This window comes from Haliotis rufescens, unplaced genomic scaffold, assembly GCF_023055435.1.
Source record: "Haliotis rufescens isolate VD_foot unplaced genomic scaffold, xgHalRufe1.0.p SCAF_66, whole genome shotgun sequence".
Taxonomy (NCBI): domain Eukaryota; kingdom Metazoa; phylum Mollusca; class Gastropoda; order Lepetellida; family Haliotidae; genus Haliotis; species Haliotis rufescens.
In genome coordinates this window covers 1,916,868-1,944,192 of record NW_025964357.1, presented here as the reverse complement: position 1 = coordinate 1,944,192, position 27,325 = coordinate 1,916,868, and the positions used below count along the sequence as shown (strand labels likewise).

General features: G+C 43.0%; 1 protein-coding gene across 2 annotated transcripts in view; it reads right to left on the bottom strand.

Moving 5' to 3' along the window:
* Window positions 1-27,229, bottom strand: part of LOC124113710 (maternal embryonic leucine zipper kinase-like) — a 41,574-nt gene extending 14,345 nt beyond the window's left edge. For both annotated transcript variants that reach the window (XM_048387117.1, XM_048387118.1), the window contains exons 1-11: window positions 27,094-27,229; window positions 20,900-21,031; window positions 19,457-19,542; window positions 17,587-17,703; window positions 13,439-13,582; window positions 12,458-12,526; window positions 11,399-11,491; window positions 7,434-7,532; window positions 4,476-4,643; window positions 2,965-3,048; window positions 427-546 (exon numbers count right to left, since the gene is read on the bottom strand). In XM_048387117.1, the coding sequence (XP_048243074.1) occupies window positions 427-546; window positions 2,965-3,048; window positions 4,476-4,643; window positions 7,434-7,532; window positions 11,399-11,491; window positions 12,458-12,526; window positions 13,439-13,582; window positions 17,587-17,703; window positions 19,457-19,542; window positions 20,900-20,960 (1,041 nt within the window). In that variant the 5' untranslated portion in view covers window positions 20,961-21,031; window positions 27,094-27,229. The remainder of the gene's footprint in view (window positions 1-426; window positions 547-2,964; window positions 3,049-4,475; window positions 4,644-7,433; window positions 7,533-11,398; window positions 11,492-12,457; window positions 12,527-13,438; window positions 13,583-17,586; window positions 17,704-19,456; window positions 19,543-20,899; window positions 21,032-27,093) is intronic.
* Window positions 27,230-27,325: the final 96 nt, after the last annotated feature.

Here is a 27,325-nt window from a genome sequence, read left to right as displayed (position 1 = left end):
CAGTTAGATTATGTACTTTATAATGATCATTCCTCTGACCTTCAACATTTTCTATATCTCCCAGAAGCTACTACTTGTTATGCATAAAAATCACAGGAGTACTAGTTGTTGCTGTTTTAGTTGTTCTTTGTTGTTTAATGCTGCACTCAGCAATATTCCAGCTATATGGAGATCTTTAAATAATCAGGTCTGGACCAGACAATCTAGTGATTGATATCATGAGCACACATCTGAGATACGATGACATGCATCAACCAAGTCAGCAAGCCTGACCACAATGTCACGTTAGTCACTTCTTACGACAAGCATAGTCGCCTTTTACAGCAAGCAAGGGTTGCTGAAGACCTATTCTACCCCGAATCTTCATGGGTACAGTAGTTTTTACTGAACCGTTGTAGCACTGTTATACACTGTATGTGGGGCTACCTTCTTGGGGGCAGGTGTGGTGGAGGAGATGGTGGGCTTCTGGAGGAGGCGGACAGGGCGGCCACGCATCTTCTTCTCCAGCAACAGGAAGTAGGTGGCCGTCAAGTAGTCGTACTTCCACTGGGGGACAAAACACACAGATGGAGGAAATACTATAGGGGAGAGCCACCAGTAGCATCACACTCATTATCACTACCAACCAATGCAAAAAGGAACTGAATGGTGCTGTCACATAATGAAACTTATAGAAGACACTGTATGTGGCAGTGGGTGTAGGGAGGACACTGTATGTGGCAGGGGGTGTAGGGAGGACACTGTATGTGGCAGTGGGTGGGTGAAGGGGGGACACTGTATGTGGCATGGGGTGTAGGGAGGACACTGTATGTGGCAGTCGGTGTAGGGAGGACACTGTATGTGGCAGTGGGTGTAGGGAGGACACTCTATGTGGCAGTGGGTGGGTGTAGGGAGGACACTGTATGTGGCAGTCGGTGTAGGGAGGACACTGTATGTGGCAGTGGGTGTAGGGAGGACACTGTATGTGGCAGTGGGTGGGTGTAGGGAGGACACTGTATGTGGCATGGGGTGTAGAGAGGACACTGTATGTGGCAGTGGGTGTAGGGAGGACACTGTATGTGGCAGTGGGTGGGTGTAGGGAGGACACTGTATGTGGCATGGGGTGTAGGGAGGACACTGTATGTGGCTGTGGGTGTAGGGAGGACACTGTATGTGGCAGTCGGTGTAGGGAGGACACTGTATGTGACAGTGGGTGGGTGTAGGGAGGACACTGTATGTAGCAGTGGGTGTAGGGAAGACACTGTATGTGGCAGTGGGTGGGTGTAGGGAGGACACTGTATGTGGCAGTGGGTGTAGGGAGGACACTGTATGTGGCAGTGGGTGGGTGTAGGGAGGACACTGTATGTGGCAGTCGGTGTAGGGAGGACACTGTATTTGGCAGTGGGTGTAGGGAGGACACTGTATGTGGCAGTGGGTGTAGGGAGAACACTGTATGTGGCTGTCGGTGTAGGGAGGACACTGTATGTGGCAGTGGGTGTAGGGAGGACACTGTATGTGGCTGTCGGTGTAGGGAGGACACTGTATGTGGCAGTGGGTGTAGGGAGAACACTGTATGTGGCAGTGGGTGGGTGCAGGGAGGACACTGTATGTGGCAGTGGGTGTAGGGAGGACACTGTATGTGGCAGTCGGTGTAGGGAGGACACTGTATGTGGCAGTGGGTGGGTGTAGGGAGGACACTGTATGTGGCAGTGGGTGTAGGGAGGACACTGTATGTGGCAGTGGGTGTAGGGAGGACACTGTATGTGGCAGTGGGTGTAGGGAGGACACTGTATGTGGCAGTGGGTGGGTGTAGGAGGCCATTGTATGTGCCAGGGGGTGTAGGGAGGACACTGTATGTGGCAGTGGGTGTAGGGAGGACACTGTATGTGGCAGTGGGTGTAGGGAGGACACTGTATGTGGCAGTGGGTGTAGGGAGGACACTGTTTGTGGCAGTGGGTGGGTGTAGGGAGGACACTGTTTGTGGCAGTGGGTGGGTGTAGGGAGGACACTGTATGTGACAGTGGGTGGGTGTAGGGAGGACACTGTATGTGGCAGTGGGTGTAGGGAGGACACTGTATGTAGCAGTGGGTGAAGGGAGGACACTGTATGTGGCAGTGGGTGTAGGGAGGACACTGTATGTGGCAGTGGGTGTAGGGAGGACACTGTATGTGGCAGTGGGTGGGTGTAGGGAGGACACTGTATGTGGCAGTGGGTGTAGGGAGGACACTGTATGTGGCAGTGGGTGGGTGTAGAGAGGACACTGTATGTGGCAGTCGGTGTAGGGAGGACACTGTATGTGGCAGTCGGTGTAGGGAGGACACTGTATGTGGCAGTGGGTGTAGGGAGGACACTGTATGTGGCAGTGGGTGTAGGGAGGACACTGTATGTGGCAGTGGGTGCAGGGAGGACACTGTATGTGGCAGTGGGTGTAGGGAGGACACTGTATGTGGCATGGGGTGTAGGGGGGACAATGTATGTGGCAGTCGGTGTAGGGAGGACACTGTATGTGGCAGTGGGTGGGTGTAGGGAGGACACTGTATGTGGCAGTGGGTGGGTGTAGGGAGGACACTGTATGTGGCAGTGGGTGGGTGTAGGGAGGACACTGTATGTGGCAGTCGGTGTAGGGAGGACACTGTATGTGGCAGTCGGTGTAGGGAGGACACTGTATGTGGCAGTGGGTAGGTGTAGGGAGGACACTGTATGTGGCAGTGGGTGTAGGGAGGACACTGTAAGTGGCAGTGGGTGTAGGGGGGACACTGTGTGTAGCAGTGGGTGTAGGGGGTACACTGTATGTGGCAGTGGGTGGGTGTAGGGAGGACACTGTATGTAGCAGTGGGTGTAGGGAGGACACTGTATGTGGCAGTGGGTGGGTGTGGGGAGGACACTGTATGTGGCAGTGGGTGGGTGTAGGGAGGACACTGTATGTGGCAGTGGGTGTAGGGGGTACACTGTATGTGGCAGTGGGTGGGTGTAGGGAGGACTTACCTGTAACACCTGTGTCTCCATCTCCATCTTACATTTCCCATAGTGCACAGCTAGTTCTGTTATACAGTCATCGTCCAATGTCCGCTGATGAATTAAAAATATTTCGCAATGATAGATATGCTCTAATTATCACATTTCACAGAGACATTTTCTTAAAATGCAATACAAAGACAGGCAAGAGTATTCAATATATTTTGGATATTATTGGATGCTGAGAATTAACAGCAATCAATAATCATGCCTATTTTTAAGGAATGCAGTTCCAAACAGAGAACAAGTTTAGTAAACTTTGGTGAAGTAAACTGAAGGCTAACCTTCCTCACCCCTGGCCCTGTTCGACAGATGTTGAAGCCTGCCTTGTACTGGGTGTTCTACAGATGTTGAAGCCTACCTTGTACTGGGTGTTCTACAGATGTAGAAGCCTGCTTTGTACTGGGTGTTCTACAGATGTTGAAGCCTACCTTGTACTGGGTGTTCTACAGATGTTGAAGCCTACCTTGTACTGGGTGTGCTACAGATGTTGAAGCCTACGTTATACTAGGTGTTCTACAGATGTTGAAGCCTACCTTGTACTGGGTGTTCTACAGATGTTGAAGCCTACCTTGTACTGGGTGTGCTACAGATGTTGAAGGCTACCTTATACTGGGTGTTCTACAGATGTTGAAGCCTGCCTTGTACTGGGTGTTCTACAGATGTTGAAGCCTACCTTGTACTGGGTGTTCTACAGATGTTGAAGCCTACCTTATACTGGGTGTTCTACAGATGTTGAAGCCTACCTTATACTGGGTGTTCTACAGATGTTGAAGCCTGCCTTGTACTGGGTGTTCTACAGATGTTGAAGCCTACCTTATACTGGGTGTTCTACAGATGTTGAAGCCTATCTTATACTGGGTGTTCTACAGATGTTGAAGCCTACCTTATACTGGGTGTTCTACAGATGTTGAAGCCTACCTTGTACTGGGTGTTCTACAGATGTTGAAGCCTACCTTATACTGGGTGTTCTACAGATGTTGAAGCCTACCTTGTACTGGGTGTTCTACAGATGTTGAAGCCTACCTTATACTGGGTGTTCTACAGATGTTGAAGCCTACCTTGTACTGGGTGTTCTACAGATGTTAAAGCCTACCTTATACTGGGTGTTCTACAGATGTTAAAGCCTACCTTATACTGGGTGTTCTACAGATGTTGAAGCCTACCTTATACTGGGTGCTCTACAGATGTTGAAGCCTATCTTATACTGGGTGTTCTACAGATGTTGAAGCCTACCTTATACTGGGTGTTCTACAGATGTTGAAGCCTACCTTATACTGGGTGTTCTACAGATGTTGAAGCCTACCTTGTACTGGGTGTTCTACAGATGTTGAAGCCTACCTTATACTGGGTGTTCTACAGATGTTAAAGCCTACCTTATACTGGGTGTTCTACAGATGTTGAAGCCTACCTTATACTGGGTGTTCTACAGATGTTGAAGCCTACTTTATACTGGATGTTCTACAGATGTTGAAGCCTACCTTGTACTTGGTGTTCCACTCTACGGGGATGTTGAAGCCCTTGGTCATCCAGGGGTGGTGAAGGAGCTGCTGCACGGTGATGCGCCGCTTCGGGTCCACGCGCAGCATCTGGCTGATGAGGTCCGCAGAGTCCAAGGACAGCCAGTCAGGCACGTCATATTTGCCGCTCTGTTTGCAGTGACACATGGCACATCTCATGAACATCTGATGTAGCTAGTTTGGATGTGTTAAAGTTCAGGGGAGCAGAAATAACATGCAAATATCACTTGATAGCGTTTCTGATACTGGTAGTTTGACAGAACCCATGACTTGTTCATTGGATGACAGACCCATGAGAAATACCTTTTCTTCTGTACAAAATATGTAAAGGTTAAGATTTTACACTCGATTCTGTTTATTACTGTCATGAGTATGAAGACAATAGTGAGAACAGGTGTCAAACTCATTTGGGGGGTCCAAACACAGAAAGGTTTATCACTTTTCAAGGAGAAAACTTTTTTCTCATTCAACCAAATACAGAACAACCAACGGAATTAATTCAACAGATTTAGAGCTTCAAGTTAGTTCCATAAGCAAACTTTTTTTCTGTACAAAGAGTTACAGTAGCTTATTTATTGCGACACATTGGCAATGTGCTCAGTTTAACATGCATTTCTCATTAACCTATTGAAAACAAATTTATCAGCTAAGGACAAGGGCTTCTTTGGTTATTGGTCATCACTGGAATTTCTCGTTCTGCTTCCAATATCAAACTAAATGATGGTATGCACTAGGGCTCGGACGAGTCCAAATTTACTACCCGGTACCCACCCTACTATTACCCGACCCTATCCGGGTACACGCTGTAGGTCTCAAGAGATAGGTACAAATGTCCGGTTGGGAATACAATGTAATTTGACCGTAGCCCTGGCAAAATGTATTTAGATACTCATAGAAAACGATCTGGTCATGCATACATGGAAGGTGACTAAGTTTTATCTCTATTCAAACATATAAAGCCAGAAGGAATGGGTGCATAGTCAGAAAGAAATTCGAACATTAGTCACTTATAGTGTAACTGTTGAAGTTCTAGATAATTTTTGCCATTAAACAATATATCACATGATTAACCACGGGTACGGGTAGTCCTGTGGGTATCCAGGGCCTACTCAGCCCCTGACCTGAGTACCCGAGTTAACTGTCCCAGCCCTAGTATGCACAATATGACTTAACTATGCTGGAGAGAAACCCAGTTTACTCCTGTGCATTTCACAAGGAACGCTGCTGTCCAAACGGATCTTGTTTAGTAATAAAACTGTCAACAGCTCATCAGCAGTCACCAGCCCATGGTCAGCACACATGCTAATGTCCACTGTCCACAAGTCTCACCTTACTATAAACAAAGAGCTGAACTCTAGCTTCATGATGCTGATTACCCTTGCTCCAAGTCTGTACTGAATGATACATCAATGGATTCATTGATCTGACTGTCAGTCTCCATGCACCCTTAACATGTTTTAAAATGATTTAACACCTTCAAAATCTTGATTCACCCATACATATCCAACACTTTATTTAAACAAAGTGTTTACTTGCAATGCCCCAGCATCAACATCCACGTTTAGCTAAATGATATTGATATGATAGACCTTCCTGATACTCTGACCTATTTTATCATTATACTGACCAGCCTGCAATGAACAACGACCTAATTTACCTCTTAGATTGCTTCAATGCAAGGAGTACTTCTACCAAGATGAAATGTTTTATCACAGTAACTATCATTGATAAATAAACACTTTTTTTATAGATAGATAGATAGATAGATAGATAGTTTCATACAGTGAAGTGAGTAGTGTTTTTCATCATCAATAGTGTTCCTCATAATAAAGCAGCTGACATAAGAAGAGCTTGCCACTAACGTGGCTATATCCCCCGCCCCTGTTGCAGAATTTATGACATAATTAAATCTAAACAAACCCTAACCTTTTTTAACCGAGGAGGAACTTGTTATGGAAATCAGTATTCACTAAGAAATATCAGTATATAAAGTTATTAGTATATAACTGTCTGTAAATATATATGTGTGTTGGCGTGTGTGAGTAAGTGTGTGTGCGCGTGTATATTTTCTTCTCCATGATTTTTGCTTTCTTTGAACCTATTTTATACAAGTGAGAATTTCATTTGCAGTTACTGGTTTATTAAGTAGTTTGTCAGCTCATGAGGATCAGCATAAAAGAGTCCTTCTGAGAAGAAGTTCTAAGTTTATACACTTGTGTTTAGGTTCCTGTTTTGATTGAGCTTCCAGCTCTGTTTCTTATTGAAATATTGTTTACGTTATTGACCTCTTGATATTATCCTCCATACTACGTTAGGTATGGGAATATATACATGTAAAGTGAAACTTGAGTTGTTGTTAGATTACATGCTTAAATTAATTGTTGCAGCAATAATAGATTATGAATGTTTGCATTATATAATTAAATTACCGTTGACCTCTGCATGATGCTATATATTTCCTACAACTTTAACTGTCAACCTTGGAGAGCTGCTCACACAAGTCACATGCAGTGAACCTGATGTGGCCAGCTGGTGTGGTCATCAGGTCAGAATACACTCCTACTGTAATGGGCTGAGATAGGCACTGGATGTCAGCACGTCAGAGTTATGCTGTTGGGGAGACAAGACTTGGCTATCACATTACGTGATTTGGCCTCTTTCTCTGCGAAATGCACAGGAGTAAGTTGTAACATTGGTGAATCAAGTGAGCAACAGAGAAATTAGGTCAATAGTTATTTTCGGTAAATATTTTGAAGGAAAATTTGTTTCACATTAATTATAGCACTTTCAAGGTTTAATACAATCCCAATATTTCCTAGCATTTTTCTCCCAGAGTGGTAAATGAAGCAATTATTTTTAACAGGGTGAAATTCAAGCATATTTTAAGTTTCTGCAAACCAAGTGGGAATGATGTACTACCTGTATTTTTCTGTACAATGTAGGTATCTTGTCATCATCGAAGGGCAGGAAGCCACACAGCAGTGCGTACAGAAGCACACCCATACTCCACAGGTCCGCCTGGAGGGTACATTCACACTCTTCAAAGTCATGTCAGTCTTCAAACACTAAAACTTATCTTGCAGTGGATGATACCTTGGTATGGTTGTTGTTTAACCCAGCACTCAGTATATTCAAACTATATGACATTGAGTCTGGACCAGACAAGCTCATGATTGAGAAAATGAGCAACACTTCACACTGTCGTGTACAATCAGATGCTCAATTACAGAGCCTGCCCACATTAAGTCAATTCATCTTTGTTTGTTTTTGTTTTTTTGTTGTTTAACGCTGCACTCTGCAATATTCAAGCTATTTGACTGCGATTTGTAAATAATCGAGTCTTGATTAGACAATCCATTGATTGACAGCATGAGCATGAATATGGTGACATGCAGCAAGCAAGTCAGCGAGCCTGACCATCCGATCACTTTAGTCGTCTCTTATGACAAGCATGGGTTGCTGAAGACATATTTAAAACCGGATCTTCACGGGTCTCGCTTCATATGACAAACACATGTTGCTGGGCACCACTACCAATCTGGAATCCCCACAATAACCTAGTATATATATGATATTGGTATACTTAACCTGACACAACAGTGCAAATGTCCTATCTTCAATCCTTTAAACCCAAACTAAAATGTGTCTCTCCACTAGGGGGAACTCTCCACAAGGTCACCCACTATAGTTACCTCCCTTAGCCCACTTTTCATCACATCGAAAACTACAGGAAGCTTCAGACAGATAAAGGTCAGGTGGGCCTGAGAGGTGGTGCATCACTTTTCATCACATCGAAAACTACAGGAAGCTTCAGACAGATAAAGGTCAGGTGGGCCTGAGAGGTGGTGCATCACTTTTCATCACATCGAAAACTACAGGAAACTTCAGACAGATAAAGATCAGGTGGGCCTGAGAGGTGGTGCATCACTTTTCATCACATCGAAAACTACAGGAAACTTCAGACAGATAAAGGTCAGGTGGGCCTGAGAGGTGGTGCATCACTTTTCATCACATCGAAAACTACAGGAAACTTCAGACAGATAAAGGTCAGGTGGGCCTGAGAGGTGGTGCATCACTTTTCATCACATCGAAAACTACAGGAAACTTCAGACAGATAAAGGTCAGGTGGGCCTGAGAGGTGGTGCATCAGGATAATTATACCAATATCATAAATATTCTAATTTATTGAAATTATTTCTTATCCTGATTGCAACTTGACTAATCCTATAACCTGTAGCTTCCTTACTCTTACATCCAAGGCTTTGTAGTTGAGGACCAGTACAGATTACTATACGACGAGCCCTGGAGGAACACAACTTCAAGTTGAAGCATATAAACTAGAACCCAACAATCACTTAGAATATTTATTGCCACATAATCGAAATACCTGGTAACACCCAGTGGGGGGATTATAAAGACGATCTGTGGGCTTAATACAGAAGCATTGCTTAGAGCTGAGTGTACAATAATTATAAACCTATTCATTGGGATCTCTATTAAGTAAGAGAGTTCTTTCTATAGGCATTAAAACCTATTGTGAGGTTTTACTTTGAAAGTAAAACCTATTAAGAGGTTTTACTTTGAAAGTAAAACCTATTATGGACGCTAATGACTAACTTTCAAATTTCATCCATTCCAAATCGATAAGAAAAGTCATCGCTTTCTTCATTGAATGAAGACTGCGTAACAAAATGAAAGTCGTCGTCGTCGTCGTCGTCGCTCATCTTTCCACATCAGAGTCTCTGGTGAAAGGACAGCAAGGTTTCAAAACACGTGCTTTTAAACAAGTGCTTATCAATGCTGCACAATTTGCACGTGCAGTAACTGCTAGCCGTTACGTTACAACTACCTCTATGTAACAGTTGGATTGTTTAAAGTTGAAAATCTTGTAAAGCAAAAAACACCTTTAAAATTGCGAGTTTTCGTTTTGAAAAGTTTAAAAGAAGTGGAATATTGCAACACAAACATTTAGAAACCGAAGATTTCACTTTCATTTAAAAGTAAGTATTTTAGTTGTGTTTTGTTGTTGACACATCCAAGGGCTCTTGAACGCCTGGCAAGTCAGCGAATTTCATGTGCAAGTTATGATATAACGTCTTCAAGGAAGCGCTATAATGAAGCGCCTCATTTATAGATGCTCGTTATAACATTTAATCAATTTAGACGGTTTATAAGTATGGAAAAACTCTTTGCCTCGGTTTTGGTAGACAGAGTATGCCCTGAGGGTTGGGAAAAACCGCGGGGGCTTTGCCCCCTTGGTTTTTCCCTCTCCCCAGGGCATGCTCTGTCTACCAAAACCTCGTAAGCGTGTTTTCTCCAATCCATAATCAACAATATACTGATGTGCCTACTTTGTGATTGAATGGATGGGTTATCTTTCCCAACAAAGAAACCAGAATTGACCTGGAGCTATAATAGTCCTGGGAACCAAAGTCAACTGTAAGGTGCGATCACAAGCAGACTAATGATCTGAGTTGAAGTTTCTGTAGAATTCTGACATGAAGACCTTCCCACGAGATGGTGATGCCTTGAATGTGACGGGTTCTGGCCTTCAACGGCACTATCAAAAAACTGATAACACTGAAACATTGTGTTCAGTAGGTGACACAAGTGAGTTGATCCCATCTTGTTGATGAAGTGTCTCACTGTGGAGTTGTCTGGAGATCAGAACTGATCAAAAAGCATTTTCAACATTGAATTGCTGTTAACTGAAGACCTTCAAGTTGTGAATCTTGCACATGTTGTTGGAAATCTTCTAGGGTACAAAGAGAAATCCTGGAGTAAAACCCTGGCTTAAGCTGATACCATGGGATTTCTTTTACAGCCTGCTTTTGAAGGAGAATCTGAATGTTATCGTTCAACAAAACACCTTTGAAACACACTTCTTCTGGGTGCAGACTTCCAAGGCGTGCTTCACAGAACAGAGTACAGGGTTGTTCGAATAATTTTGTCACGTGGAGTCTTCCAAATGGGCCAGTCCAATCAAAACCGAAAGAGAACCACAAACATGCATCAATATGTTGGACCTGCTGACAATACTGGAACTGATACTTTAAAGTAGTCCATTACCTTGATGATTGCTGTGAGATAAGAACTCACATGAGAGAGTAGCTTGAGACCTCTGCGCAAATCACTGTTTATTGCCATGAGCACCTTCTTGTCCACAGTAAGCCTCCCAGAACCCGCTCTCAATTTATGGGTATCTTTAGCTTGTGAAGACATTTTAAAGGTGAGCCAATTACCCAGTAGCGTATATTATGAGCCACTGATTATCTAACCTACCCTTCCAGGGAAGAGAGTCTGCAAGTTGTAAAAGCATACCTGACAGTGGTAAAGTCATTCATGGAGTAGGCTCTGTCTCTTGTATGTTGAATGTGATTGTTCTAGATTTTCTTTGGGCCAGGTGAGGTATGCCCAAAATGTCCACCAGAATGAGGCATTATTGTATGTATGTAATAACCTTCCAATGAAAGAAACGTTCAACACAAATGTAATCCAGAAGAACCAATATTGAGCCCGATACAAATGGCCAGCTCGCAAACCATGTGATGTTAGGAAATATGAGAGGCACGAGGGAAGATAACTCTAGTTCGTGACCGGGTGGAGAGACACATTCTGGTTCTGTTAATGGAACGACGATAGGACATATGCACTAACTACAAGCATAATTAAATTAATGTGAAATCAAAGACAAAAGTGATTTATGACTGATTTTAGCTTCTCAATGAATGTTAACACCAAATATCTATTGTGTTCAAAGCAAGGTTATGTGGTGAGTGACCAACATTCACATACCAAGCAGAGATTAACAACCAATGCAACTTGTCATGGCAAATGAATGGACAAAATAACTTAAGGGTTTCATATTCTTTCTTTCACCTTACCTCAGCCCCAAGGTATTCCTTGCCAGATATGAGCTCCGGTGCAGCGTACGCGGGGCTCCCACAACATGTGTACAGGTGGCGCTCCATCCCACCCTGCGTTGGTTGGGAACAGTTAAAAAAAGGTACTTATACATTTCATCAGATTCATACAACTGCAGACAAATATATTCCCCAGACCATATGATGTTATATTTTCAACCACTGAAAGTAGACAGTATGGAGTGAAGCACTCCTAAAATATAATAAAAATCTATGTCAAGTAGACTTAGAATCTTCTGGTCAAATTTGAATTCCACAAGTTTTTGGGGGTTTTGGGGTTTTTTTTTAGATATTTTTATTTCAATTCAGTAGACATAAATGTAACATTGGTACATGAGGTATATATGTGTAGCAATTCATAGAATCTTAAAACATGCTCAGATATGGGTATGTACATATATTGATTGACTGAGAAATCATAATAAGTAGGCTGATAATACCTTCCATTTTCTGTCGAATCTCTTAATACAACTATTTTTCATTGCGATGAAGAATTCCACAAGTTCAATGCTAGTTTCTCTTACCAGGATCTTCAGCAATTCATTGTACAAAGATCCCAAGCATCTGAAGTTTTCTTGGATGCCATTATTACAGCATAGGCAATTCATAAAATGTTTTCCAAGTTTATTGCCAGCTACCAGATATAAGATTCGGATCTCAGAACTATAAGGCATCGTAAATAATGTTTTAAGGTGTCAGGTATGGTATAGTATGCAGTAATATAGATTATTCCTGAATGATATTGAAAGTATACTCCTAAAAAAGAAAAAAAAAGAAATGCATAACATGATTTTGGGAGTGGGAAATAATACATTTACTGCACATCAAACTCTTGATGAGTGACGACATTGCAAACAGGACAAAATTGGACGTCCAATATGAAGAAATTACATGGAAAATAACTTGGGTCATGAGAAGTTGTGTGTCCACCACAGCAACCGCCTATTAATGCATGACTCAAATTTCAAAATCTTACCCCTCGATGCAAAGGAAATACTGTATATGGCATCAGCAACTTACCTTTGGTTTAGCACACAGGCCAAAATCAATCAGTTTTAGGTTTTGATCCTCATCAAGCAGCAAGTTTTCCTAGTAAACAAAATGGTACTACAATATTAGTATGGTGTAGCAACTAACAGCACTATCATGACTATAGATGCATTTCAATTGTCCATGATCCGATGGCAATATCATGATGACAATTCAAATTATGATCAGCGTTACTGGAAATTGATAGTAATAACACACTAGATTATTGATAGTTAATTGATAGGTAGACATGACAGACAGAAACACAAATCAAGAAATGACCATTCATTTAATACATGAAATAGGCCCTGTTGGAAGATTAGTTTAGTTTAGGAAATTCATATTATTTTATGTTTTTCTCATCTCCAACCTAAATCGGCAAGAGAGCGGATGGTCAAAAAATAAAATGAATTTATTTTGTTTAAAGACTGTTTCACTAATTGTGTAACTTACTTTATGACACTTTAAAGTTTAAAACATTTGGTACCAGTCTTTAAATTAATTTATGACAGAGATAGTTGGAATAAATTTTTATGATTGTATCTGAAGAAAGATTGAGCTGACCTGTTTTTTTTATGAATGTGCAATGGTAGTATTTCCTTTTTATCACATCGGGGCACAATTTTTCACAGTTTTATTATTTCACGTCGGAATGAAAGGTCAGGGCAGGCAGGAGATGGAAAACTACTTGTACCAGTCCACTAGTCTTGAATAATTTTATAGTTCTAGTCCCCTGAGATACCATGCCACAGTTTAACATGAAACCTCCACTCAGACACAGTATACTGACTCCAAGCAGGCAGGGTAACAACAAGTACCACCTTTAAACATCTTTTGGTATGACACGGCCGTGAATCGAACCTCTGACCTTCCACTTTCTGGGTGGATGCTCTACAACTAGACCACGGAGGTGGTCACTATTGCAAAAGTGTCACAAGGATGATTGTAACCAATGAGACACAAGTAACATACAGGTTTGAGGTCCCGGTGTGCATAGCCTTGATAGTGGATGTAAGCCACTGCAGAGACAATCTGTCGGAAGAAGATGCGAGCTTCATCCTCATCCAGCCTGTCCTTGGACACAATGTAGTCAAACAACTCTCCCTCTGGGCAGTACTGGAACAGATATGGTAAACATCCTCCAATGCCAAGTTCATATGTTTATCACAAGTTATATGACCTAAGCAGACATACTTCAAGTTTACAAAGATACCCAGCTGATCACATAAAAAATATACTGTCTCGAAAATGTTGGAAAATTGCTAACTGGCATGAAACATTCTTGTGTTGCCTCCCAAGGAACACCTTCTCCCCTACTTCCTCCTGTAGAACTCATTTCACTCCCTCATGAATATATCCCACTTCACCCCACCCAACAGAACACTTCCTCTCCCCCTCATGAATATATCCTACTTCACCCCACCCAACAGAACACTTCCTCTCCCCCTCATGTATATATCCCACTTCACCCCACCCAACAGAACACTTCCTCTCCCCCTCATGAATATATCCTACTTCACCCCACCCAACAGAACACTTCCTCTCCCCCTCATGTATATATCCTACTTCACCCCACCCAACAGAACACTTCCTCTCCCCCTCATGTATATATCCCACTTCACCCCACCCAACAGAACACTTCCTCTCCCCCTCATGAATATATCCCACTTCACCCCACCCAACAGAACACTTCCTCTCCCCCTCATGTATATATCCCACTTCACCCCACCCAACAGAACACTTCCTCTCCCCCTCATGTATATATCCCACTTCACCCCACCCAACAGAACACTTCCTCTCCCCCTCATGAATATATCCCACTTCACCCCACCCAACAGAACACTTCCTCTCCCCCTCATGTATATATCCCACTTCACCCCACCCAACAGAACACTTCCTCTCCCCCTCATGAATATATCCCACTTCACCCCACCCAACAGAACACTTCCTCTCCCCCTCATGAATATATCCCACTTCACCCCACCCAACAGAACACTTCCTCTCCCCCTCATGAATATATCCCACTTCACCCCACCCAACAGAACACTTCCTCTCCCCCTCATGTATATATCCCACTTCACCCCACCCAACAGAACACTTCCTCTCCCCCTCATGTATATATCCCACTTCACCCCACCCAACAGAACACTTCCTCTCCCCCTCATGAATATATCCCACTTCACCCCACCCAACAGAACACTTCCTCTCCACATCATGTATATATCCCACTTCACCCCACCCAAGGGAACACTTCCTCTCCACATCATGAATATATCCCACTTCACCCCACCCAACAGAACACTTCCTCTCCCCCTCATGTATATATCCCACTTCACCCCACCCAACAGAACACTTCCTTTCCCCCTCATGTATATATCCCACTTCACCCCACCCAACAGAACACTTCCTCTCCCCCTCATGAATATATCCCACTTCACCCCACCCAACAGAACACTTCCTTTCCCCCTCATGAATATATCCCACTTCACCCCACCCAACAGAACACTTCCTCTCCCCCTCATGAATATATCCCACTTCACCCCACCCAACAGAACACTTCCTCTCCCCCTCATGAATATATCCCACTTCACCCCACCCAACAGAACACTTCCTCTCCCCCTCATGTATATATCCTACTTCACCCCACCCAACAGAACACTTCCTCTCCCCCTCATGAATATATCCCACTTCACCCCACCCTACAGAACATTTCCTCTCCCCCTCATGAATATATCCCACTTCACCCCACCCAACAGAACACTTCCTTTCCCCCTCATGTATATATCCTACTTCACCCCACCCAACAGAACACTTCCTCTCCCCCTCATGAATATATCCCACTTCACCCCACCCAACAGAACACTTCCTTTCCCCCTCATGTATATATCCCAATTCATCCCACCCAAAGGAACACACTCCATCCCACCCAAGGGAACATTTCCTCTCCACATCATGTATATATCCCACTTCCCCCTACCCAACAGAACACTTCCTTTCCCCCTCATGTATATATCCCAATTCATCCCACCCAAAGGAACACACTCAGTCCCACCCAAGGGAACATTTCCTCTCCACATCATGTATATATCCCACTTCCCCCTACCCAACAGAACACTTCCTCTCCCCCTCATGTATATATCCTACTTCAACCAAACCAAGGGAACACTGCCTCTCCACATCATGTATATATCCCACTCCATCCCACCCAAAAGAACCCTTCATCTCCCGCTCATGTATATATCCCAATTCATCCCACCCAAAGGAACACTTCCTCTCCCGCTCATGTATATATCCCAATTCATCCCACCCAAAGGAACACACTCCATCCCGCCCAAGGGAACATTTCCTCTCCACATCATGTATATATCCCACTTCATCCCACCCAAAGGAACACTTCCTCTCCACAACATATGTATATCCCACTTCATAAGGGCCAAAGGAACACTTCCTCTCCCGCTCATGTATATATCCCAATTCATCCCACCCAAAGGAACACTTCCTCTCCCTCTCATGTATATTTCCCACTCCATCCCACCCAAAGGAACACTTCCTCTCCCGCTCATGTATATTTCCCACTTCATCCCACCCAAAGGAACACTTCCTCTCCCCCTCATGTATATATCCCACTCCATCCCACCCAAGGGAACATTTCCCCTCCACATCATGTATATATCCCACCCAAAGGAACACTTCCTCTCCAACATGTATATATCCCACCCAAAAGGAACACTTCCTCTCCCCCTCATATATATATCCCACTTCATCCCGGCCAAAGGAACACACCCCTCCCCTACATGTATATATCCCACCCAAAGGGACATTTTTTCTCCCCATTATGTATAAATCCAAAATCACCAAATCTCCCCTATTCTTCTTGCAGATCACACGTCACCTCCCCTAGGACACACCTTGTCCCCTACCCTTGCTGCACATCCCACGTCACCTCCCCCAAGGACACACCTTCTCCCCTACCCTTGCTGCACATCCCACGTCACCTCCCCCAGGACACACCTTGTCCCCTACCCTTGCTGCACATCCCATGTCACCTCCCCCAGGACACACCTTCTCCCCTACCCTTCCTGCAGATCCCACGTCACCTCCCCCAGGACACACGTCCCCTACCCTTGCTGCACATCCCATGTCACCTCCCCCAGGACACACCTTCTCCCCTACCCTTCCTGCAGATCCCACATCACCTCTCCCAGGACACACGTCCCCTACCCTTCCTGCAGATCCCACGTCACCTCCCCCAGGACACACCTTCTCCCCTACCCTTGCTGCAGATCCCACGTCACCTCCCCCAGGACACACCTTCTCACCTTCCCTTGCTGCACATCCCACGTCACCTCCCCCAGGACACACCTTCTCCCCTACCCTTGCTGCAGATCCCACATCACCTCCCCCAGGACACACCTTCTCCCCTACCCTTGCTGCACATCCCACATCACCTCTCCCAGGACACACGTCCCCTACCCTTCCAATACATCCCACGTCACCTCCCCCAGGACACACCTTGTCCCCTACCCTTGCTGCACATCCAACGTCACCTCCCCCAAGGACACACCTTCTCCCCTACCCTTGCTGCACATCCCACATCACCTCCCCCAGGACACACCTCCCCTACCCTTGCTGCAGATCCCATGTCACCTCCTCCAGGACACACCTTCTCCCCTACCCTTGCTGCAGATCCCACATCACCTCCCCCAGGACACACCTTCTCCCCTACCCTTGCTGCACATCCCACATCACCTCCCCCAGGACACACCTTCTCCCCTACCCTTGCTGCACATCCCACATCACCTCCCCCAGGACACACCTCCCCTACCCTTGCTGCACATCCCATGTCACCTCCTCCAGGACACACCTTCTCCCCTACCCTTGCTGCAGATCCCACATCACCTCCCCCAGGACACACCTTCTCCCCTACCCTTGCTGCAGATCCCACATCACCTCCCCCAGGACACACCTTCTCCCCTACCCTTGCTGCACATCCCATGTCACCTCACCCAGGACACACCTTCTCCCCTACCCTTGCTGCAGATCCCCCCCACACACACAAACGCAGACACAGACGCAGACGCAGACGCAGACACACGCCACCCTTCTGTGTCAGCTGTTACCTCGAGTATCATGTAGAACCTGTCCTCAGTCTCCACCACTTGGAACAGCTTACAGATATGCTGGTGGCACAGCTCCTTCATGGCAGCTATCTCTGTCTTAACTCTGGGCAGGTCCTCCTGTGATCATAAATTTACTCTTATCAAGTTTGGGTCTTCAAACCTTTACTTCAAAAGCCACACCTTCAAATCTCTGACACATCTGAAACAAGTGCATTTCTCTCTTGGTATACACATCTGAATCAGGGATAGGAGGTCATGAAATCTAACAAGCACAAAGTGCAACTGACAATATCTTGTGTTGACAAAAGAATAGGGGTGACTATTGGTCTGGAAATCACTACTGCGATAACTATTGATATTGAAAGAAACTATTGCATTAACTATTGATATTGCAAGCAACTATTGCAATAAATATCAATAGCTTTCAGTGTATCATTTTAGATGGATTTTAGAGTTGAATTAAACCTTGGAACTGAAGTTTCCTTTGAATGTGATAACCATAACAACAAATAAAAAGTAAAGTTTAAGATATGACTGATTTTTCTTTTCTTTACCCTCATAATTTAAGAAAAAGAAACTTCCACATTACCACTCATGATCACTTTCGATTTATCGTGACCCCCCTACAAAAGAATGTAAAAAGGCCAAATCAACCTAAAAGCTGACATCTGCTTGGCTAAAAAAAATAATACATCTTTTTCTTTTGCTGTGTGGTCAACAAGTTTACTCTGGGTTCACCTGACGGGATCTCCTACCAAGGAATTGTCAGGTCTTGAGTTAAACATCTGTGTTTAATGAAATGAGAAGACTGAGTCAGATAGTATTTATTAAATGCAGAATATATCAAAGTCTGTTCAATGCATTTTATATAAATATTCTTAATATTCCCAACACTCAACATAATCAAAAGGGCCAAGGCTTTGAAACTATCACATCAAGGCCTAAACATGTACATGTATAAGGAAAGGTGTGACTCCTTTGTAAATACTCAAACTTCTTAACTTAGTTATTCTCAAGGAGAGTTTATTGTTTTATAGCGGAACATAATAACAGGGCTGCAGACAATGTTTTGAGCCACTGAGTATTTACTCACATGTTATCATTCACATTGGGGATTAATCATGTTAACAGTTTTCTTTGGGTATTCAATATATTCAATAACACTCTCATGGGACCAGTCTATTGGGTGTTGTTAACCAATGAATAGATGTTTTTGAAGATACTTCTATGCTGTTTAAGGTAACTTCCAATTTGCATATGTTAATGTGCTGTACCAAGTGAGTGACAAACCCCTTAACATGTGTTTGCTTGTTTTTTGTTTGTTTTTTGTTTAACGCCGCACTCAGCAATATTCCAGCTATATGACAGCAGTCTGTAAATAACTGAGTCTGGGCCAGACTATCCAGTGACTGAAATCACACGCATCGATCCACACAATTGGGATACAAGGACATGCATCAACCAAGTCACCAAGCCTGACCACCCAAACCCGTTAGTTGCCTCTTACGACAAGCATAGTTGCCCTTTACAGCAAGCATTGGTTACTGAAGACCTATTCTAGCTTGGATCTTCACATGTTACCTCTAACAGTGATACATGTTTAATTTACAATAATTGAGATGTTGCAACTGTTAAGACACGTTTAGCAAACTGACAAAGCTACATTAGATAATTACAAATAATGATGTTATGTGGTCTTGAGTTTACAAATTTCTTCATGCATATTTGTGCACAAGCAACTTAAAATTAGTTGGATTCTTGTGTTTTCTGTTAGCATATTTTACACAAATACACAGCTGTCTGGAACCTTGCAACATATAGATAGATATTCAGTAAACAAATAAATTAAGCTTCACAAAGTAAATCTAACCCCAAGAGCCTTCTTGTCCATGATCTTGACTGCAACCTTCTCCCCAGTGAGGGCATGATAGGCCAGCTTCACCTTGGCAAACCCACCTGGCAAATACAAACATCTCCGTGTGTCAGGCACATGGAAGATACATACATGTATAACACAGACATCTGACATTGTTAGGCAGATACCTGGTCTGGAAGCAACACCAGATTTTAAGGCATATGCAAATTTCAATGCTGCGCTCAAATTTCTGGGTGTTTTAGGGTTAATTCAAGACGCGAAAAAAAGGGTAACTCTTCTTCAAAGAGATGTAATTCTTTATTGGCACCTTTGTCTTGACATTTCAGTGATGCCATATCACCAAACACCTTGTGATCACATGGTGTATTTTCAAAATGGGGGCAGTATTACGAGTGCTTGAAAACTTTCAGACACATTTTCTCGGTTAAATGCAATAGTGAGTGAGTGAGTTGGGTTTAACTCTGCTTTTAACAGTGTTCCAGTTATATCACGGCGTGTCAGCTTAATGTGGGAGGAAAGCCTGAAGTGATGCAGGTCTGAGATGTTTACCACTTCAGTGAAACCCATGAGCACAGGTATGGTGCTGACAAACCTAGAAACATAATCGGGGTGAACTGGGATTCAAACCCACAATCACAGGACCTGGCGTGCCCAAGGGAAGCAACTCTGCACAGCGAATTGCAGCACCTGAGACGACTGGGCCACCCTTGCCCCGGTTAAATGCAATAAACTGCAAAAGTGCAAAAATGGAAAGTGTCCTACATTCATCTCTTGCATTAAAACTTCTCTAATTTCAAAAATGGATTGTACCTCAAAGTAAGAATATGACAGCTGGTGACCAAATTGACTAGCAAGGTAATGTTTTGACTGGCTTATCTGGTTCCACTGATGTCACATTGCAATGAATTGTACACTAAACTTAGTGACAACAAAGCTTTGTGGTATTCTGTTGATATACATCTTGTTACATGATGATTATGTTCCAAGCCTATGGCAAATCATAATGATACAAGAGTGTAGAGGTCAATGTGACAAACGCCCAGTAATTTGAGTGCGGCACTGAAGTTTATGTACACCTTGAAATCTGGTATTGCATCCGGACCTGGATACACATATAGTACAGATTTGCACAGCCGTAGAGAGTGGCTGGAAATTGAATTCAATCAATGTCAATAAGTAGGGTAAAACATACACTCAGGTTTTTGGGATGTGGTCACATGAGCAAAACTTCACACATGGCAACTCAATCAGTAAGAAGTCCATGTGATGACATATATGGGAAATGTCTGTAATTCTACATGTCCTGTGAATGCCTTAATCATTATGAATAAGCATTTTGACACTGTGGGTGGAACATTAACTTCTTGAGACTTTAGATCATGAAAATGAATGTCTAATGTTGAAAGTAAAGTGTTTTCATCTACTCAAATTACTCACCAGAACCAATGGTTTCACGCAGGTGGTAGAAGCCCTTCAGCTCCGGATACTGGGACGACATCTTACCTCCTCGGATGGACTTATGGACTTAGTTGCTCAATTCAGTGTTGATGTATTCAGTGAGTGGTGGGGCTGAAAAATCAGCATGTTGCACTCAGTAACATTTACATTACAGCAGTGGTCTGCTATGGTCTGTTTGTGAGACCTGGGGAACCTATTAAATAAATAGGAGGGTAAATGTTGACCAGTGTGACCTATAAAAGCATTGTTCATGTTCTGAAGCCTAATACATTTAGCATAATTAGTAGATGTGGATTTCATAGTTTGTTTGAAAGATAAACCTGGTGATTGAAGAACGTAAATTGAAAATTTGATAGAGCTACATTCTTGTTTTCACCAAAAATATATTTCTGTGACAAGGGCACATTATCTGTACAGATTAGTAAAATCTAAATATTTGTTTACATTTGTATACTTATACTGCATTACTCCTTAATGCAAATTTATCAACTTATCCTGCATAACTCCTTCAGGGGTCCAGATAAAGTACATGTATCTGTATCGTCGTATATACGGATAAATAATGCACGATACGGTGGGGGATTATTTAGAAAACATATCAGATATGCATCATAGCATACATGTACAGTCTAACATTCATTTGCAGACATATTTATCAAAAATTACATCCTGATTTCAAGTAGCGTATTTTCCTAAGTATAGTGACTACTTTTTCCAAATAAACATAGCTGTGTGAAGGGGGTGCACATTATACTCGTTATGAGTTTTGATGCCTTTTCCCCAACACAAAGACATTACCAAGGGCATGTAACACCAGAAAATACACAAATTGATCATGTAATTACACTGACTGGTTACAAAAATTGTCATTTTCATTGTATACCTTGACCTATGTTTCTAACCTATTTTAATAATTTTATTCAAAGTTTCATTCATAATTGTTTTCATTAATTTTGGCGAAATCGTATGTGAAGTGATCGGTAGATCGCACAACTCACCATGATTTACAGCAACCATGGTGAGATAAGCGTTATAACCATGATTTACAGCAACCATGGTGAGATAACCATTATTGACATCTTGAAATGAACTTTAGTTGACAGAAAATGGATACATATATCATAAATTTCTTTGAATCGTTAAGAGTCATATTTGTTGTAGTTTGACTGTTATATGTCAAGATAGAGTTTTCGCAAGCGCTAGCATGGGAGCTTCAACATGACTGTTTATATTGTTATTAATTTGTTAATATCTGGTAATACAGTCTGCTGTTAGTACTACACTTATGGTTATTATCATTTAAAATATATCATAAAGTGGCAACTAGAATACGAGTAACACAATATTGAAATATATTATTCCTGATAAAATAATAGTAACAGGTACAATTCGTAAGGTGACTGCATCAAACTTCTTATATTATTGAGTAAATTTTGACAGAATCACTGGTAGATTGTGAGAAAACATATGTATTGTAAACTGATTGCTGTCCCCAGATTTATTTAAGGGAAAATACACACGGTAATCTAATTCTCTACATATAAAACAATGCCTAGTAGAACAAGACAATCTAAACGGTAAATCATCATGTCTAGTGATGTTTTATCTCAAATTTCAAATATGTAGTAACCAAGTTTGTTATCACTTGTTTGTTTGCCTGACTTTGCTGAAGGGATACATTGTAACAAATTTCTGCTCATAATTCTAAAAAACAATTTCCTAGAGGGGTGTGCATTTTATAATAGATATACATGTAAAACAAAAAAAAGTATTGTTTATTGGCCTGTTTACACGACTGTAGCAATGCTTTGGTGCATATCTAAAACGAAATACAAGATGAGTACATTAAGTTCCATTCAGTACTCTGAGTGTACTCTTTAGTTTTGCCAGGACTCCTATATTGAAATAATGAGGAGTACGAACTGTTAATGCTGAAAACTTATCTGGAGCCCTGCTCCTGAATGCATTTACTGTTGGGTTTTTTTACAGAAAGACAAGTTCTGAGAGGTCCAGCTGTAAAAGAAAGTTGTCAAAGCCTAAAATGTGGTAGTACTCTCACACAGCCGCCAAGTGACCCGGAAGTGGTGACGTCACATAAGAGCACATTACTGCTTTAGGACGTAACATCTGAAGACTTCGTGGGGAGGTAGCACTGCGATGGGAGGGCACTTAGAGAAAGTAATGCAGGATAAGCATACAAACGTAAACGTAACAGCAGCCTGGAATGTGTTGAACGAGAAAATGAGGTCAAGACAGTCCACCAGTCGAAAAGAATGGAATGTTTGATTCCGAAGACACCTCACCACTGTGATGTTGTCTGGATATAGTCCACTTGTCTTGGTAGAGAATGGCTTGCCAATACGCGACAGCCAGAATAAGAGCTAACTCCAGATTTGTGCTGTGCCAGTGGCCCTGTTCTTCTAACCACAACCCTGAGGTAGCTGCCAGATGGGCTCCCCACCCATATGGAGGCACTGACGAACAGATATAGTGGGGTTGAGCGAGGTCAAGGAGACGCTGCTGAAGACATTTGACGCCACTGTCCACCATTGGCGATGATGCCGGTAAGCCAGGAGGAAGATGGACGCCGATGGATAGTGGCCCCTGATGAAGGGGGCGAGGAACTGCTGGATAGGTTGCAGCTGGACACGTCCCATGGAATTCAGGTTCTGCGTTGAGCTGAGTAAGCCCAACAACATTTGCCACTGGCAGAGTGTCTGGGCTTGTGGAAGAACTGGGAGTAAGTGGTGGAGGATACCTGGGTACCTGTAAGAAGTCCTGTTTGGTGGGCTTGGTGATCTGTGTGAAAAGCCACGGGGACGTGGAAATTCCAAATGGTAGGACCGCCCACTGATAATGCTACCATTTAAGTAGAACCTGTCGCTGGTGTGGATGGGCACATGAAGATACGCATCTTGGATATCAAGGCTGATTGGGGCAGCGTTGGCGTTGATTCTGGTCCTTGAGCAGCCTCAATGTGGTGATCATGAAGTACGGAGTTAGTCCGGATAGTATCGATTGAAGATGGCTAGATTGTGGATCATGTTGAGTTTGTCTGACCCCTTCTTAAGGACCAGAAATACGAGGGAGTAAAATCCTGGGTGTCTGACCGGGTCAGGAACAATCTTGATGGCCTCCTGGAGTAGCAGAATGTTTATGTTGTCGCACAGAAGTTGGCGCTGATGGTGGGTATAACCATCTGCCAGGGGTGATGATATCAGGGGAGTATCCTTTGTGTTGGTACCCCTGGCAGTGGATGTTGGTGACACACGGTACCTCTAGTATGGTCCAATTCTTCCCAAACCTGCCGAGTCTCCCAGCTACGGCCGAGTTGGTGCCTGGAACAACTGGGGATGGGAGGACCCAGTCGTTGACGATCAAGGGTTCATCATGATCGGCACCCTTGCCTGGGAGTCCATCAAGTATATATATATATACTCTTCAAAAAAAGAAACTTGACATAGATGTAAAACCACTTTTTGCCAAATATCTAAAATAATTACATTAAATGAGAACCAAATAAGTCAAATGGAAAGATGATGTGTCTATAATTCGCAAAAACACATGCAAAGCACATAAACATAGCGTTTGGTGATCAATTTTACAGCTTCATCCAAACGCAACCGCCTGTAAAAAACGTGCAGCACAGGATCCTGCATTTAGGCATGCAGGCCCCCCTGCTGAATGGGTATAAAAATCCACAACGGCTGTTCATACAGTCCTTATAACAGCAGTAGAGGCGGTGACAGAATGCCAAGACTGAATGCAGCTCAAAGGAACAACACCATTGAGAGATTACAAGCTGGAGCAACTCAACAAGAAGTGGCCAGGCACTTTGGCGTATCCAGACAGACAATCTCCGCACTGTGGACCCGATACAACAACAACAACAGAGTTGACGACAGACCAAGGTCAGGAAGACCAAGGGTGACACCCCAAGCACAAGATCGATACATCCGGCTGCGACACCTCCGAGACCGCACTACCAGCCACGTCTACAACCACACAGATCCCTGGGGTACACAGAATATCAGATCAAACGGTACGCAACAGACTGAGGGAGGCTGGACTTTTTGCACGAAGACCTGTTCGACGTCATGTATTGACCCCACGTCATCTGGCGGACCGTCTGCTTTGGTGCCAACAGAGGATTAGATGGGCACGTGCAAGGTGGAGAAATGTACTGTTTACTGACGAGTCCCGTTTCCTACTCACACATGCTGATGGGCGCGCACGTGTCTACAGACGTCGGGGTGAACGTTACGCCCCCAACTGTGTGCAGCAGGTTGTCCCATTTGGCGGCGGGAGTGTCATGGTATGGGCCGGAATTCATCACGGTGGTAGGACGCCTCTCGTGCATGTGGCAGGTGCATTGACAGGTGTGCGTTACAGAGACTTGATCCTACAGCCTTACGTTCTTCCTCACGTCAACATTCATGGCGGACAGTTCCAGCAGGACAACGCTCGACCGCATATTGCACGTGTTTGTCAGGACTTCTTACACCACAACAACATCCAGACATTACTTTGGCCAGCCTGGTCACCAGATTTGTCCCCGATTGAGCATCTGTGGGACGAACTGGATCGAAGCGTTCGCAGAAGGAATCCACCGCCCCAAACACTTCCGGCACTTCTTGATGCACTTCAGCATGAATGACAGCATATCCAACAGCGTGTTATTGACAACATGATTGCATCTATGGGTTGTTTGCGTCAAGCGGTGATTGATGCACGTGGTGGGCACAACCTATACTGACATTTTCTGTACCCCTGTGACATTAACTCTGTCGTGTACGTGTGTCTGTCTAGGTTACACGATTAATGTTTTGAACATTGTGTACATTGATCTTCAAACAGTGTTTCAATTATGGTTTCTGTGTCCTATTTTGAAACAATTGCATTATACTACATTTTGAAAGTCAGTGTCAAGTTTCTTTTTTGAAGAGTATATATATATATACACATGTACCAATATTGCCAATTCCCTCTTATAGCGCACACATGATACAATATGCGGGGGTGTCACGTGACTTATTCATGCGAAAATTAAATTCAAACGTGATGATGCGCATTCAGTTCTGTCATTGCTTACTATCTGTATGTCATTTATTATCCAAAATAAGTCTTAAACATATTTGAGCTGTTTTACCAAAAATGCATAACCTGTATATATATCACAAAAAGGACAAAAATGTGCAGATTCAATTTGGGGAACATGGGTTTACGTCAGTTTGCAGTCGATAAATTGATAACAGCTTTTCATATTAATTTTGATGAATAAAAAAATTTGAGTGCAATACCCGAGATACTATAAAATGCAATTTGTATAACTAAAGTGGTGCATATAAATGACATGCTATAAAGATGAGCGATAACTGATACAGCTATTAGTCAGATTCCCTGTGGTAGTGTTATAACAGAAATCTACAGAAACGTATTCCATGGACAGAAATATGGGCATTTGCTCATAGTTGTAAAAAAACAAAGTTATTCGTACAGTCAACTTTGTACACGGATTATGTCAGAAAATAACATGAAAAAAAATACTGATAAACTGTCAGTGAAACTGAGTATGGCGGAAATGTCAAGAAACTGGACTACAGGTATACTATACATTTAATATTTATTTTAGTAAGTAGGAAATAAATAGTAATTTTACAAATATTTCATATATATCTCTCCTTTCTGCCGGCAGCCAACGTAACAAGAATGTTTCTGCGGATAACAGACTGCGTCCCCGCCGAAGGAAATAATATATGCTACAACACAACATAATAAAGAATGTAAATCAAGCATATATACTTCCACATAAATCGTTCTTGTTATTCAAAATAGAGGTCCTGTTTTCGCCCGAGAAATCAGTGACGTTTTGCTGAGGTGCCGTTCTAGCCTGCACCCCCGTAGGTTCATTATTTTCTAGCTGGAGTGTTACTAAATACTAACATTGCATAATTGAACTTCAATATATATTTATTATAATCTGTATGTAACAACATCTGGACTTAGTGTTTTTACTTATGGTATGTATAGAATTTGATGACAACTATGCTAGTGAGTAGATTTAGTGTGAAATAATATCGATCAAAAGTCAACCATTGTGAATTTGAAAACTCCACCTTGTCTTTATCACTAGGGTACATAAAATGCATTTGATCATATTTACTATATCTCACCAGACATTAGTTTCTTAAATTCAGTTAGAGACACAGTCCATCCAACGTGTTTCTTGTCGCAGAGATGTTGACTGCAACCGTGGTGTTTGCCTTGCCAAGACGAGCACTTGTTGTTTCAAATTTGGCTCGTGAATAAGACTGACCAATCATTTTACTTCATATTGATGAGTGCGGATTCTTTTACTACATGATTAAAAGTGAACAGGGATAATAATTTTTATTTTGAACATAC